The sequence below is a fragment of the Morus notabilis genome, unplaced genomic scaffold (assembly GCF_000414095.1).
Source record: "Morus notabilis unplaced genomic scaffold, ASM41409v2 Scaffold1492, whole genome shotgun sequence".
Lineage (NCBI taxonomy): Eukaryota > Viridiplantae > Streptophyta > Magnoliopsida > Rosales > Moraceae > Morus > Morus notabilis.
This window is the reverse complement of record NW_010361126.1, coordinates 85,669-101,701: the sequence shown is the minus strand read 5'-3', so window position 1 is coordinate 101,701 and position 16,033 is coordinate 85,669. Positions and strand designations below refer to the sequence as shown.

At 33.2% G+C, this 16,033-nt stretch overlaps 2 protein-coding genes and 1 non-coding gene across 3 annotated transcripts; all 3 read right to left on the bottom strand.

Moving 5' to 3' along the window:
- Positions 1-7,015: 7,015 nt before the first annotated feature.
- LOC21386584 (protein SRC2) lies at positions 7,016-8,558 on the bottom strand. The gene has a single exon (XM_010098565.2). It carries the CDS (start codon positions 8,084-8,086, stop codon positions 7,229-7,231), a length of 858 nt encoding a protein of 285 aa, XP_010096867.1. The 5' UTR covers positions 8,087-8,558; the 3' UTR covers positions 7,016-7,228.
- A 414-nt stretch (positions 8,559-8,972) lies between these two features.
- TRNAL-CAA lies at positions 8,973-9,056 on the bottom strand. Its single transcript has one exon. It is a non-coding gene; the product is annotated as a tRNA-Leu (tRNA).
- Positions 9,057-10,438: 1,382 nt separating this feature from the next.
- On the bottom strand, positions 10,439-14,340 carry LOC21386582 (protein DETOXIFICATION 35). The gene is made up of 7 exons (XM_024165888.1): positions 13,829-14,340; positions 12,402-13,027; positions 12,093-12,149; positions 11,450-11,688; positions 11,212-11,330; positions 10,857-10,943; positions 10,439-10,709 (listed from the first exon to the last, which is right to left on the bottom strand). Exons 1-7 carry the CDS (start codon positions 14,087-14,089, stop codon positions 10,638-10,640), a joined length of 1,461 nt encoding a protein of 486 aa, XP_024021656.1. The 5' UTR covers positions 14,090-14,340; the 3' UTR covers positions 10,439-10,637.
- Between the last annotated feature and the right edge of the window lie 1,693 nt (positions 14,341-16,033).

Sequence of the window (16,033 nt, the reverse complement as noted above, 5' to 3'; positions counted from 1 at the left end):
GGAATGCTGTGTAAATAGCAAATCGAAGCTAACCAAATCAGACTTTATACAGAAACAATGCTTTGCTGTGAAGATAGAGCAGGTAACGATTGATTTTCAACTGTTGCAGTATAATATGGAGATAGAAAATTATCAAATCTGTTTGAAAATGACACATTAGGAAAAAAATTTATTACCACATAATGGTTACAATATGTTAAGAAAAAAATATAAGGGGAAAAATAGAACAACTATATTTTAAAATTGACCTAATTATACTAATACGCTACACACATATATTAACTTATGAAAAAATTCAGAAAAAAGTAACTAAAACATATTTAGGGGAAAAAATAAAGCCAGTAAAATATAAAAAAGAAAAAATTTCGGTTTTCAAAATAAAAGGGAAAAAACTTGTATGATGTTAGATGATATTATTATCTTAAAAACAATTGTATTGGACGGTTCCGGCTTTGCTTAGTACAGACATATTACATAGTTCTTTTCCTTGCTGTTTCGGGGCCAATTCTTTGGACTGCCATAACTTCCTTTTTTTGGTCCTTATTTTTATTTCTCATTTTGGGTTCTTTAATGGTTGATAAATATTGAATTAAAAAGTAAACGAAATATAGTTATAAGAAATTACATATATTATTTTACATGCTTTGAAAGAAAGGTAAGCCATCAGGGCTTCCTGGGAAAAAATATAACAGAATAAGAAACAAATTCATATACAAATTTATATCTCAATTACATCATAAATTTAGACTTGTGAATTATTTCATGCCCCTTCAAGGAATTTTTCGGATTCCCTCTTGTAATGTTTCTTCAAACAAACATGTAGCTTATTTCCCGATACATGATAAGAAAAAAATATAAACAGTATGAGAATATATTTTTTGAATATAAAAAGCATAATTTTTATAAGGAAATCAGATTATTTTAAAGTAAAGCCGAGAGCAATTTATAAGTACAAAGTGGTAGTCAACGGGAGAGAAATATCAGCGAATGAGCAATTCTGGATTATAAATGAAGAATAGCCAAATACAGCCAATGAATATTAGTGACTAAAGTATAAATAGCAGTGAATAGTCAAAAGTAAACTGGAAGGGAAAAGTTGTCCAACACAGATAAGGAAAACAGGAAAGTATAAAATGAGGTTATATATATGACATATAGTAATATACACGGCTGCCCCTATCTTAGCAAGAAATATATGCCGTACATAAGAAATTTGTATATACATTTGGTTCAGGTTATATTCAGTCGTTGGAAACAATATATACCTTGAGTAATTGAAACAAAATATGGCAATACACATGGCTACCAGCTATATTATCAAGGAATTTATGCCATAAGTAAGACAAAATAGTATAACTTAGAATAGCAATAAATTGTTGAACAAAATCTATTTGCTGTCAATACTATGTACTATAAGTAATTTAAAAAAAATCCGGCAATATACATGGCCAGTAAGCACATTATTAAAGAGTTTATGAAAATAAAATATGTTGCTATAACTCTGAAACAATAAGGGCAACATCAATGATAAGTATATCTATAATAACAATTACTCAGCATATGTTAACAAAAAATGACATATAATATCATCATAACCGGAGGAGGACAGAATGTTTGAATATAAAAAAACTTTGCTATAACTCTGAAACAATAAGGGCAACATCAATGATAAGTATATCTGTAATAACAATTACTCAGCATATATTAACAAAAAATGACATATAATATCATCATAACCGGAGGAGGACAGAATGTTTGAATATAAAAAAAATGAGCTTTTGATAAATAAAGGCATTTGCTTGTAACAAAATTTAGGACACTATGTAAATATCACGTCTCAGTTAGTAAAGTAAAAATAACAGTAACTTATCAAAAATACAATGAAGAAGAAAAAGAGTGAACAACAGAGGAAACGAACAAATATATACAAAATAGTATCATAGACAAAAACAGATTTTATAAATATATAATAAAACTAAAACAGGAGACAAAATAAAATATGTTGGCATAAGTCCAAAATAATAAGGGCAACATCAACGGTAGCCATATTTTTAGTAACAATTACCCAGCACATATTAACAACAAATGAATATAACATCATTATAACCATAAGGGAATAAAATACTCTGATATCAAAAAGCGTATTTTTGATACAGCCAAACGTTATATCTTAAGGAGATTTAGGAAATTTTGTGAATATAAAATATTAGTTAATGAAATTAGAGCAGAGGTAAGTAACTGAGAGTAGAATAGAAAAGGGAAAAGATAAAGTGCAGTATAAAACATCTCATATAACCAACAGATATAACACTATAAATTAATATTCTAGAACAAATCAACCAAATGAAATTGAAAAAATGATTACCTAATTGAACGGACAACGGGTAGAACGATAGATCAAAGAAAGCAACGAAAATTACTGAGCAGCAGGGATAGAACGAAGATATTTAAAGAAGGCGATAAGATTAGTAAGAGATGAGTAGTGTTATTATGATCTTTAAAGACTGGAAAAACAGAGAGAACAGAATATGGTGGATGATAGTAGCTGAAAAACGTAGACAAAGAAAGAGTAAAAAGATAACATACAATATATATAGAAAAAGTTACCAGTGTCTTGCTTAATATCGAATACAAATCCCTGCAAACAGAAACCAATAAAAGTAATAATTCATTATTCAAATTAATATTAATAAACGAAAATTATACATATACTAAAAGCAGGACCAAAAAAAAAATATTAGTAAGAAATTATGAAATTATAAAAAAGATTTTTCTTTTTCCTCACTAATATAATAATCAAGTGGCAAATAATAAAAAAAAGGAATCAAAAAAGAAAAACCCGAACATAGATCTAAAATAAACAACCCAGTATTCAAAAAGGGGGAAAAAAAAAAAACACAGATCTGAAAAATAAAAACAAACGCATGGAATGAAAACCAAAATATTCAAGAAAAATAAAGTACGAAGATAACAAATAACGTAATCGAAGCAAAAAATACCATGCATGTACAACCGATGGGAAAAAATATAATATAAAACATCGACAAATAGAGATATACAAAAAAAAGGGAGATGCAGCCCTAATAAATCTAGCGAGGGGGAAAAAAAGTCTAGAGAGTTGCAGGAAGAAGATATTTAGGAAACGAAGAAATCTGACAAAAAACCTAGAAAAATAGACTAATCTAAAAGGTTGCAGAGGGGGAAAAAATAAATAGAAAAATATAGATTCAGAAACGGAAAAGATAAACATATATCTAGAAGATCATAGAAACGAACGAACCCAAAAGAAAATATAAGCATGTTTAATGTAGGTACGGAAGGATATAAGCAGATCTAGATCTGGCGAGGAGGAAAAAATCTAAGACTTTGCAAAAAGAACAAATATGACAAACGAAGAAATATGAACAAATATTTAGAAAAATAGAGAAATCTAAAGGGTTTCAGAAGAAAAAAACCAAAAGGGGAAAAAGTAGATCCAGAAACAAAGGAAGATAAACATAGATGTAGAAAATCATAGGAACAAACGAACCAAAAGAAAAAGATAACCGTAATCACTCTAAATATGTAAAAATAAAAACGGATCTAAAAGGTTGCAGAAGAAAACAAACGGAGAAAAGGGGGAAAAAGAAAAAATCCTCAATCTCAGTTAAAAAAAAAACGTCGAAGATTGCAAGAGCAAAGCAACGAAAAGCATAAATGACAACATAAAGAAATAATGAAAAAATGGCCGAAATCAACAAACAGAAAATAGGGAAAAAAACTCAGGCTCTGTCTCGACGAAGGAAGAATCAGAACATTACAGAAGGAAAGAAATGAAGGAGAAAGAGAGAGAAAAGGCTACAGATAAAAGTGAAAGAAAGCAAATGAATCAAGGGCAAACGAAATAAGCAGAAGCAACAGTAAATGACCAAAATGGTCACGGCAAACACGCACACAAAAATCTATAATGAAGGGTAATATCGTAATTTTACCTTCAGGACATGATGGTAATTAAAATTTCATCCGAAGAAAAAAGTGGGGTTAAAACGGGAAAGACACTGTTCATAGCACTGTAGCATGAACAGTGAATCCCGTTCTTTCTTTTAGTATATGTATAATGTTTTGAAGTTGACGTGGACTAATGCAGCCCAAGTGGGAGTATATGGTTGGACCGACTTCCGTGGTCTCCATATTAAGAAATGAAATTCTGTTTTATTGTTGTAATCTTTTCTGTTTCTTCTTCTTCTTGCCTAGAGAGAGAGACGGTATAGAGTGAGAATGGTGAGAGAAAAGGTGAATTTCTTGGGTATTTTTCTTGTTCAGTTTCTCAGGAAAGTGTTAGGCTGTGAGTTGATTGAAGTTTGTAACTTTTTTGTAAATAACTTTGTTCAGATAGTGCATATCGAATTTTCTTTGGGAAGTTCGCGGAGACGTAAGTGTAATTTCACCGAATTCTGAAATCAAATTGTTGTGTTCTTGCAGTTTTCTTTCTCTGTTTTGATTCTTAAGATCGAAGTCGGTGTTGGACTAATTTCCAACAGAGACATTCTTATAGTCAACTCAAATGTGGACTCCATAATTTAAATAATTCATATCTAACTTTGAAGTTGTGCAACCTCGTTCTTACTTTAACACAGAGTCAATACGCGGACCAATCTTGTAAAATTTAGTGAAAGTCGGTTAATTTTAGGAAGCCCTGGGATCAAGCTCATCGAAATTCCTAATGCCTATCTGATTTTTCGTTTAGCTTTTTGCATAATAAGCTACAAACTCATCGAAATCAATATTTTCTTGAAATTCCTACAATTTTTTTTCAACGAGGGTACCTAAAAATTTCAAAAATGTTTTATTGTGATAATAACTAAATGGATGATTATCATTTATGTATAGATCCAATTCGGTTTCAGTCTTGTTAATACGGATTGTTGGTGTGTTTATCTCTTCATTAAGAATACTTCGAAAATTCAAACTTACAAATTCCAATTGTCCTAGTTTTATTCACAAAAACAGTGGCACAATTCTAGAGTTATCATTACAGAAGTTATAGAGAGCTTAGAGGAAGGTTGAGAGAGACGTAAAATATGATTTCTCTTTAATCCCTTCGTCCCAATAAATTTTATCATCAACGGCCGAATATGGATGTAACTCTCATATTAAAAATGAATTATTATAAATTTCAATGACGAAGATAGGGTCCTAGACCATGGCCCCCTAGCTTTTTTCTTTCTTCTTTTTTTATTTTTCTTTTTTAATATAGTGGTTTTAGTTTTAATATAATAAGTATGTGTATAAATTAGACTTGACCAGCTTTAAATTAATAGTTCTATACATTTTATTGGGCTAACAAAACCTGTTACATATAATATACATGTTAGTATAATCTTAATAAAAAAAAAAATTTGACATCCCTACCAATAAATTCTGACTCCGTCACTGATAAATATTATGTGTTCTTAAATTTCTTATCTTCTACGATCTTATTAATCTCAGTAATATAGAGTTGAGGCCTCCAATTCTAAACACATAGACCTCAGCAAGGATTCAAATCACTCGAGATAATGACTACCACGGATAAAGGCTTACAATTTTGCCAAAGAATAATGATCATATAGCCATTCTGAATCTTATCTCTTTCCTTTCATAAATACATGCTTCAGTTTCATTATTCACACCTTACCTTTCATATCATCACATCTCTTTTTTAGCAATAAATTATTGACCACTTTACTTACTCAAGCGTTATTGTTATAATTTTACGATTTTAGGTGATCATTAGATTCGTGGCCTTGGCGCTGCCATTTATCAATGCGTCATAATAAGTTTGAATATGTGTATATGTGTATTTGAATAATATTTGCGTGAATTTTTCAATAATCCTTTTGCCTCATCCCTCTTAAAAGGGAATAAAAGCAAATTCGATTTTAACGTAATCACTTTTGTATTTGAATTATTCACACAATACAATACTCCTGCTCTATTATTCTTCTGATTGAACCTTTTTCTTTTTTCTTTTATTTTCTTTTCCCCCCAATCCTCGTAAACGAACACCGACCAAATTCCCCACCACAAAAAGATTCCAGCATTTTTCTTCTCTTTTATTGAAAGAAGAGTTTTCCCTTTCAAAATAAAATAAAAAAAAAGGAGGAAAGAAAAAGGAAAAGTTTCCCACTAGGCAAACAGATGCCTTGTCCCAAACTTTAGCGTGTTGAAATCACATGCTACACATACAAGAAGAAAAAGAAACAACAGAACCCAAACAATTCCTTCAATTGCTACTGTTTGACACGTAAATTCTAACAACATAATAATTATTATTTAAATAGAAAAAAATAATAGAATTTATATGTTAAATTGTCAATATAAAAAGTAATAAAGACATTAACAAAACAAATGACGTTAATATTTCTCCGCATCTATATATTAACGACTATTTTAGCTTTCAGCATTTGATTTAATATTAGGCATGTCACGTTATATGTAGCATAGCACCAAAGCTATGTTTAAAATAAAAGTCCACACTAGAGAACAACTTCCCTTGTATAAATTTTAATTCTAAAATTCAACTGTTTTCTTTTTATAATAAAAAAGGATATATGAGACCCAAGTGTTGGATCACCTCTCGAGGCTACTCTCGTTCAGTTAGGGTTCGTTTAGTTCGTTGATTTGAATTTTTAATTCGAGTTGAGATATAACTTTTTACTGTAGCAAAAAAGTTAGATGTAACTGTTTCTGAAAGTTTTTTAATGTAATAAAACTCAAATTCTAAACTCAAATCGGTGAAATGAACAGAGCCTTAGACACTTAAAGGCAAAACAGAGGATCAAGCCACAAGGCTACAGAGTTCAAGATTTGAATATGAAATTAAATTTAATTGATGTATACACTTACATTACAGGGACAAGAGTAATCAGTTTCTTTTACTACATTTCCTTTACGAAACTTGCGCATATAACATTAACACTTGTTTATTCTTGGCAATGCGTAGGCCTATAAACTGACCAATCTCAAGAATCACGACTCAAATAAACATAACGCATGGATCACAACTTACGCACTCTTCTTTTGCCCTTTATTATTTTTTTAATAGTTGTTGCTTTGGCATAATTAGATGGACATAACTGGCTAATCAAAAGAAGCATCCAGATTACTCTATCATCATCCGACCAATCAAAAACCATAACATGATCTGATGGGCCATCGATACAACAAAACAACTAGTAAAGGGACAGGGGGCCCCACAGCACAATCCCTAGAAGTCGTCACCGTCGTAACCAATATCATCCTCCACTCTCTCCGCCACGTCATCAGCGATCTTGTCCTCTACGAAATCAACACCCTCCACAAGCGCGAGTCCACCCAACGCCCCCGCTACGGCACCAACAGCCAATCCCGTCCCCATTCCTCCGAACTTACTCTTCTTCTCCTCCGCACGGCCGTACACCGGCTCTCCGTACCCTCCCTGTCCATACCCCGGCTGTCCATACGGCTGTGGCGGCGCACTGTACGGATTATACGGATATCCCGATGGCGGAGCCGCGGCGGCGTAGTAAGGATCGCGCGAAGGAGGAGGCGGAGCCGAAGCGGCGTAGTAAGGATCGCGCGGAGGAGGCGGCGAAACCGAAGCATAGGGGGCGCCACCGTAGGCCGGCGGTGGGACACCGTAAGGAGGCGCGCTGTACGGATCCGGCGGACGATAGTACGGCTCCCTCACGGAGACCTTAACCTCCACCTTCCCCTGGGGCCTTCCAGAAGGTCGTTTCATCTGCAAAGTCCGCGTGGCGCGCTCTCCGTATCCCACGTCATCGACGACCTCCCGAAGCTTCAGCCGGGCAGACCCGATCAGCCTCTTTGTGTCGGGTTCGGATCCAGCGTGGACGATATCGATGTAGAGAGTCGTGGAGTCGTCTATCGGCGTTGGGAGAGGGATGGTCAGAGTCTCGTCCCAGTTCGGGTTAGTGTCGCCGGACTCGTCGACCCGGGTGGAACATTTGATATTCGGGTCGACCCAAACGACGGCGTATGGCCTCACCGGGCCATGGCGCCAGTTCACGTTCTTCAGGTCCTTGGCGGAAGAGAGCTTCACCTCTACTTCGTCGCGCGACGCCATTTGAACGACAAGAAAAGAGTGGTCGTTTGAGGATGTCTGATTTGATTGTCAAGTTTCACACCAGTGGTATTTATAGTACCACGGAACGGATGGATACAATATTACGAAATCGCCCTGCGAGGAATGTTCGTCTGCGGAAGGACGATTGTGCCCTTGATATGATTTCGACGGTGGGAGATGATGGAAGGGTAGTTTGGTAAAATAGGGACTGGTGGGTTATTTACATCTGGGGAGAGAACAATCTAGGGCAGGTAGATAAATGGTGAAACTAGGGAGGAGATAGCTGAGATAGCTTAGCAATTAAGCACAATAATATAAATTGCTTTGTTCGGTGTGCCACTTGACAAGTGTCAGTTTTCTTATCAGAAATGGGAGGTTTGCTAATTGGTGTGACCGGATACTGCCCGTTGATAGTTTGACTCAAAGGAAGATAATATTTGTGATATATTTTTGAAGGGACATAGTTGTGATATTTGATATGCAAGGTTAGTCCCATTAAGGGAATATTCTTATAAATGGAGAGTAATGGGCGAGTTAGGTTCTACACGCACACGGAGTGTACGCGGCCGAAGTTTTGGACCTTCTAGCAAGCCCATCTTCTTATTATTATTGGGCCCTACATCTTTTGGGCTATCTAAACTACAGTTCCTTGGGAGGGCCAGAGGCGGAGACCCAATTGTTTTTTCAAAACGTTGTTCTAATTCTCAACGAAAGCATAATATAAAGACGCTCTAATTCATCAGCATAACATACATTTCTTTTTTTATTATTGTTCGACGCTAAATTCGAGCTTCGACATTTTGAATGTGACTGTGAAACTTGACTAAGAATCAGTTGCCAAAAAAAAAAAAAATCTTGAAATTTTGGAAAAATTTGAGAAAAAAGTTGTCAGAAGTGGGATTTGAACCCACGCCCTCTTTCGAGGACCAGAACTTGAGTCTGGCGCCTTAGACCACTCGGCCATCCTGACTGTTGGATGATGGTTTTCAAAATTAAATAATACAATGAAAAAGTAATGTGGGGGGCATTACAAATTAACTCATGGAAAAGCATTCTCGAAGAATAGTGCAGTGCGTTTAATTACAATGGGGGAATGAGAATGATAATGGAATAGAATAGAAAAGAAAGATAGTTTATTTGTTTAGTTCTACTTTTACAAATGCAATGAAATGAGATATGAATATTTTTATGTTGACAAAATTACCCCTCATGCTAATATAACTAATATCATATATATTAATATAATCATTTAATAACTAATATTATATATATATAATTATAATTATAGTTATATAATATTTATTATTATTATACAATCATAATTTATAATATAATAAAATAATGTTATTTTGATTATTTTATATTATAATGTTACAACTATACCATATTATATTATTAAAAATATAGTATGATTATAAAAATATAAAAATATAATATAACGTATTATAATTATAATATATAATATAGTATATTATCATTTCTAATTATAGCATATTATCTATTATAATATAAATTTATATTGTAATTATACAAATACTTAATTATAATATTATAAAATATAGTAGCTGATTATAATTATAATATTATATATTTAAAATAATAAAATCCTAATTTTTATTATAACTATCATATTATTAACGAAAACATCACATATATATTCTATAAAATAAAATAAAATAAAATAATATTATGCATAAAATATACAGTTATTATATTTAATTTTATAGAAAATACTACTATCCCAATTATTATTATAATTATTTATTACAATATCACAATTATATTATATTATATTATAATGATAAATATAATAATAATAATAATTAATTACAATATGACGATTATATTGTATATTACATTAATGATAAATATAATTACAATGTATAATATATAATATAAGATATTGTTATAATATTAAATATGATATATTATAATATACGTATATAATTATAATATATTATTATGTTATAAGATATAATTACATTATAATATAATATTAATTATATCATAATATTTATAATTATAATATTTAAGGGTAATGATAGGAAAGAAAATTAAAAGAGCTTGGAATGAGCATTCCTCTCATATGCAGAAGGAATGATGATTCACCCATTTGATGGAAAAGTCATTCTATTTTAAATGGCCATTCCTTTTACTAAAACCAACCAAACATAAGAATTAACCTTAATTCATTTCCATTCCCCCTAACTAAACACACCCTTATATATCAATCTCAATAAATAATAAAAACGGAATTGCGTCACTTTCTGGAGGGCGTAGAATAGATGAGTGTGTTTGCCAACTTACGCTTTTACTTTGCAATTTGGCAATTGCATTAATGTTGAACCCTCATATCTCAATAATATTTCATTAGCTACTAAATTTTCACTGTTAACAACTAGGAAGAGTTAAACCAAATCCACTCAAAAATGATTAAGCTAACAAGCACGATGGTTAGCTTTTTGTCCAAAAACGACTCAGATCTATTTGCTACCAAAACAACTATTAAGGAAGATCTTTATTCTTATGCCAGTCAAACATTAATATACAATCATGCATCCATGATCTTATCGTTGATCTCTTGGCCACCCCACTTCCGCATGCGTTCTGTGGTTTCTTCCACCTGCCAAAAATCAAAATTAATTTTATTTTTTTTCAGCACATGGGAGAGAATTGTGTAATATGGAAAGATGTATTGAGATTCTCAACATGGAAATGACACAATTTGAATACATCCATTACAAATTAAACACAGAGGTTAGAGACTTGCCTCCTTGTTCCAGCTGGTTTTGTAAAGTACAATCATGAGCAGCAAGGTTTGTAGACCGGTTCCACATATCATGCCTCCCCAAACTCCCTTTAATTAATAACAAAATTTGTTTGCATCAAAATTTTATTGGTAGCATGTATTGAAAAAAAGCGTCATACTGTCACTATTGGTGTTGATTATTATAAGTAATAGAGCGGGAGACTCACATCCTTATATCTTGTGCACTCATCAAATTTATATAAAAACATAATAATATGTACGCACCCTTATGTCTTGTGAACGCATAATATGTATATAAGAATAAATAATAACGTGTACAAAAAAAAAAAAAGTCGTTAATTCAAGGACCACTTACATTTACTCCAAGGTTTGCTGTATACCCAAGAAGGAAGCCTAATGGCAGTCCAAAAATGTAGTAAGAACCCAAGTTGATATAAGCCACTAGTGCTTGCCAGCCACCTCCAATAGCAACGCCTGCAAATTTTGACAAGAAAAAACCCAACATTTAAGGTAATTAATTAATGGGACCGCAATAACTTAATGGTCTTTAAACTTCTTGTTGGCAATTTATGGTAACGTGTATAACATGTTACCTGAGATCACGGGTTGGACGCTATTGAGAATCATAGTGACGCCTAAAAGATATGCAAGGTGAGACACGGCTCGGCGCACTTCCTTGCTACTTGTGAAGATGATCGCAAAATTGTCTTTGGTTATCAAAATCAAGACGGTGAAAAGAAGCCCGATTAGGAGAGACTGAAGCAACGTCACATAGACCGAATATTTGGCTGCCACTGGACGCCTCATTCCTAACTCATTGGAAACACGGACGCTGAAAATTAAACAGAAAAGAAAAAGTTCATCTAAGGATAATACTTTTTATTAATGCTTTCAAAAAAGTCATATATGTTTTATGTATTTATCATAATTATTAGGCTTACGGATTCATGAAAAATAAACTTTTAATGTTAAAATAATTTGAGAGTGACAAGAATGTAATGCTAGAATGAAAAAGTTTAACAAGTCAACCAATATCAATTAAATGTCAAATTTTAATATATGTTATACTTGGAGTCAAGTTTGATAAGGAATATATTTATATGTTAAATATAACATAAAAAAAAATAGCATTATGATGGAGATTAATTTTCCTACTTTTGATGCTAAAAATTTGTCAGACACTTATTGGGATGCTCTAAGAGTTTATATCAATCTTGCCTCACGTAGCATCAGTACCTGATGGCAGCATTTATTCCGAAGAACAACATGGCTTCCCATCCATTGAGATTCATGCTGAAACACACGGAAAATGAAACTAATAAGTCCACAAATTTGCAAATAAAGAACAAGAACATTCTAGTATTTAAAAAAAAAAAAAAAACATTTTAGTTTTTAAAAAAAAAAAAAAACATTTTAGTTTTTAAAAAAAAAAAAAAACATTTTAGTTTTTAAAAAAAAAAAAAAACATTTTAGTTTTTAAAAAAAAAAAAAAACATTTTAGTTTTTAAAAAAAAAAAAAAAACTGCTTGTGAATTGTGATCTTACCAAACGGACAGCGAATCAACAGCAATCACAGCATTGTCAAGATGTCCAGTGAGGATAATAATGCTCATCATGTACCAAACCTCAAGGCAAAGCATAACAGCGGAGGCAAGAGAGAGCCTAACAAAGGCCCAAATATCCTTAAAAGCATTCCATGAGAAACCACTCCAACCCTCATTGCACCACCCAATGACATAAACAACTTGGGCAGCCGCAATCAGCCAACTTGTGAGGTCAAAGGCCACTGCAGCCCCAGCCAAGCCCCAGTTGTAAAAGTAGATGAATAGCCAAAGCATTCCGACGTGCAGAATTAGCCCGATGAATCCGATCCACGCGAGGGCGTTGACTTTGCTCTGGGCTTGGAGGAACTTTTGAGTTGGGAAACTGATGGCTAGTGAGAATAGCTGAGGGATAACTAGGACGGTGAAGTTTCCAGCAAGATCAGCTACTTCATCAGCCTGGCCAAAGAGCTTCAGAATTGGGGCGGCGAATATGTAAATTGGCAAGAGGATGATGCAGCTGCTTAGTAATATGATCCATGATCTTTGCATGTAGATCCCAAGCATTTTGACTTGTCCTGCTCCAAAAGCTTGCCCACATAGTGTCTCTAGTGCACTTCCCATGCCCAACTACAACATTTTTTGTTTTGATCAAGATTAGGATCTCATTTGTTTTTCTAGAGAATCGGAGTTAGTCTAATAATTGAAAGATTAAAAATGAAACTGAATTGAAAGTAAAAATGAAAAACTGATTGCTGAATTAAGTTTTTATTTTAGTCATGTTTGTTTCTTTGGAGAATTGTTTTAGAAAGCCCAGCAGGCTGTTTAGTTTTGCCCATAAATAGTATCAGTTCATATATATATATATATGCATATTTTTTGAAATTTTCTACCGACTTTAAACGAGAGAATGCGAGATTCAAAATTCAACTTAACACGCCCAGATAAGAGTGAGTTATTAAATTATTTTATACGAAACTAAATACAAAACATACATAGCATCTCTGAAGAAATCAAGATTAAAAAAAACTAATAATTATAATCATGTTTTTTTTTTTCCCACAAAGAATCAAGAAAGAACTCGTTTTTTCGCAATCATGTCTCTACTAGAAAGCAGAATAGAGGAGATTCAAAATTCAAAGCTTGAAAATTTTAATTAACAAAGTTCGAAGAATTAAACGCTAAACAATCAAGACAGAAAATCTTGTTAAGAGCATTGTTTTCAGAAACGTCAAGAAGAAAGAATACACACAACTTATAAGTCACCAAGTCAAACGAAAACATGATTATTCGAATTTTTCGTTTGGAACAAAGAGTTTACTACGTGATTATAACATTCTTCATAACTCGATTACGTGAAAAATATTGAAATATGAAGAGAGAGAGAGAGAGAGAGAGAGAGAGAGAGAGAGAGAGAGAGAGAGAGAGAACCATGAAGCCGAAAGAGAAAGTGCCAATGACGGAGAGAGAGAGGGTGACGGCAGAGAGCTCGAGCTCGCTGATATGGCCGACGAAGATGCTGGTGACGGAGTTGATTCCGTAGTTGCAGAGAATAGTGCAACCGATGGGCCCTGCAATTTTCCACATCTTCACCGTCTCCTTCCAGAACACCTTCCTCGCCTCCCCCACGCTCTCAATCGGCGCGTAGTCTTCCTCGCCGTCGCCGTTCGCCGCCAGCAATGGCGCCTCCATTACGATTAGAGTACAGATTGTACGCACGCTACTTTGGTAATTCGATGAAAATAAGGTTGTTGAATCAGCGCTCTAGATTTTCGCTCTCTCTCCGTAATATCTATAGTGGTCGCATTCACCTATACCACCTTTTGTTTTGTTTTTATTTTCAAGTTTGTTGGTTGGTTTGCAATCTTTATCTTTATGTTATAATAGGAGGAGACGTATTTAGCCCCAACACAACACAATACATTCGCTGGTTCAAACTTCAAATCCAACGCTCCAGGTTCAAAATTTAAAGTTACACCGATAAATATGAATATATAGGTAATACAAGTGCGCACATAAAACGAGTTTTTAATGATTACATCAAATATAAAAATTTGAATGTTTTAATAATATTTTAAATAAAAATTTAAAACTTTAATTAAATTTATTATGGACTAATTTTGATTATTATATTTAAATATTATCCTCTAATATATGGCTCTTATATACCATACTTAAAATCACATAAATAATCGTAAAATTTTTAATGATATTCATAAAGTATATAACAATATATGCATATAAATAATGAATTTTCTATTTTATTAATTAAATAATAAAATTCAAAATCACATCTCGTGCTTTTGGACACCATTCCCAGTAGATCTCTTGACCGGCTATCTCCCTTGACAGCTCATTGGCCAGTTGCCCTTCACCGGAGGTTTCTAATAGCGGCGGTCGGAGGGTTTTTTTTTCTGATGTAATTTTTATGTTTGTAATAAGGGCAATGGTCTCCCCACCCGACCCACTTTTATTTTGCTATTTGTTGTTAGTTTTTAGTGATCAGTTTAGGCTGTTTGTATGTATCTTATTAGGGTTGTCTTGGTCCGACTAGAATTTTTTCTATGCCATGTAGATGTCCCCTTTTTGTGGGGTTTGGCAATCTGTCCCTCCAGCGCTCGAAAGCTTATCTCGATGAGAGGGGTTTTTTCAACTCGAGCTTTATTTGTGCTAGCTCGTTAATAGGTGTTCTCCCATTTTCAGGCCTCAAGCGTGCGTCCATCCTTCTAATAAATCATTAGTATTATACCGAGATGACTATTTATCAGTTTTTAATTAAATACAATTTTCCTTTAAAAAAAGTTGAGAATTTTAATATTTATAACAATAATCTTATTGCATTATTTTTTTAGAGAGATATTTATAGCGGAGAACAATTATCTTATATACATTTAAAAAAAAAAAAAAAACAGTTATCTTTTGTTTCTTTCTGTTTTATTAAATAAGCTTTCCAAAATATAATTAATTTTCTATAATTATTCGCTAATGGTCTGTCATGAATGTCATTGGTCCACATTTGTAATGAATATATGAATTATGAATGGTTGATCTGCACGAGGTTGGTAAGATGGTTGGCACATGATTGTGCACGTCAGCAAATCATGTACTGATTTTTTTGAGCACAAGAAACTTTCTGAGGACAAACTACTTCAACAATTGATTTCAGAACACCAATTGACTCTCTGTTTCGAATCGCAAAATTCCTTGTTGACTCCATCTCCGACGACACATTGTCCTCGCTCGGATAAACAAGGATTGATGCATCACAACCCTGCATTTGCCAAGAACATTAGATAAGCTTAAATATTTGATCAGTTATTCTTTGGTATGGTTAGCGATGACTAATAGTACATGTATAAGTAATGTAGCTATTCATAACACAGATAAAACGATAATAGATACGTATTAAGACAAACGACAGATAAATAATAAAATAAAGTTAAATTAACAGACTAATAATAAAAGGATATTGCCCTCGCAGAAGAGTGTTTAGGTCATGAATTCCTATCATTCATGACCGCTTCGGTCTGCCAAAGTCTTCTGCAATGACATTGTCTTCGCAAAAGAGTGTTTGGGTCAAAAAGCCCTGCCATTCCTGACTGCATCAGTCTATCAAAGTCACACCCCATTATTCGG

What these genes read in the sequence shown, in the direction of transcription:
- LOC21386582 (XM_024165888.1), bottom strand. Translation starts at nt 14,089, where the DNA reads ATGGAGGCGCCATTGCTGGCGGCGAACGGCGACGGCGAGGAAGACTAC. An exon ending in GTTGATTCGCTGTCCGTTTG is followed by an intron (nt 12,150 to 12,401) that starts GTAAGATCACAA and finishes CGTGTGTTTCAG; the next exon opens with CATGAATCTCAATGGATGGG. An exon ending in AAACCAGCTGGAACAAGGAG is followed by an intron (nt 10,710 to 10,856) that starts GCAAGTCTCTAA and finishes GATTTTTGGCAG; the next exon opens with GTGGAAGAAACCACAGAACG.
- LOC21386584 (XM_010098565.2), bottom strand. Translation starts at nt 8,086, where the DNA reads ATGGCGTCGCGCGACGAAGTAGAGGTGAAGCTCTCTTCCGCCAAGGAC.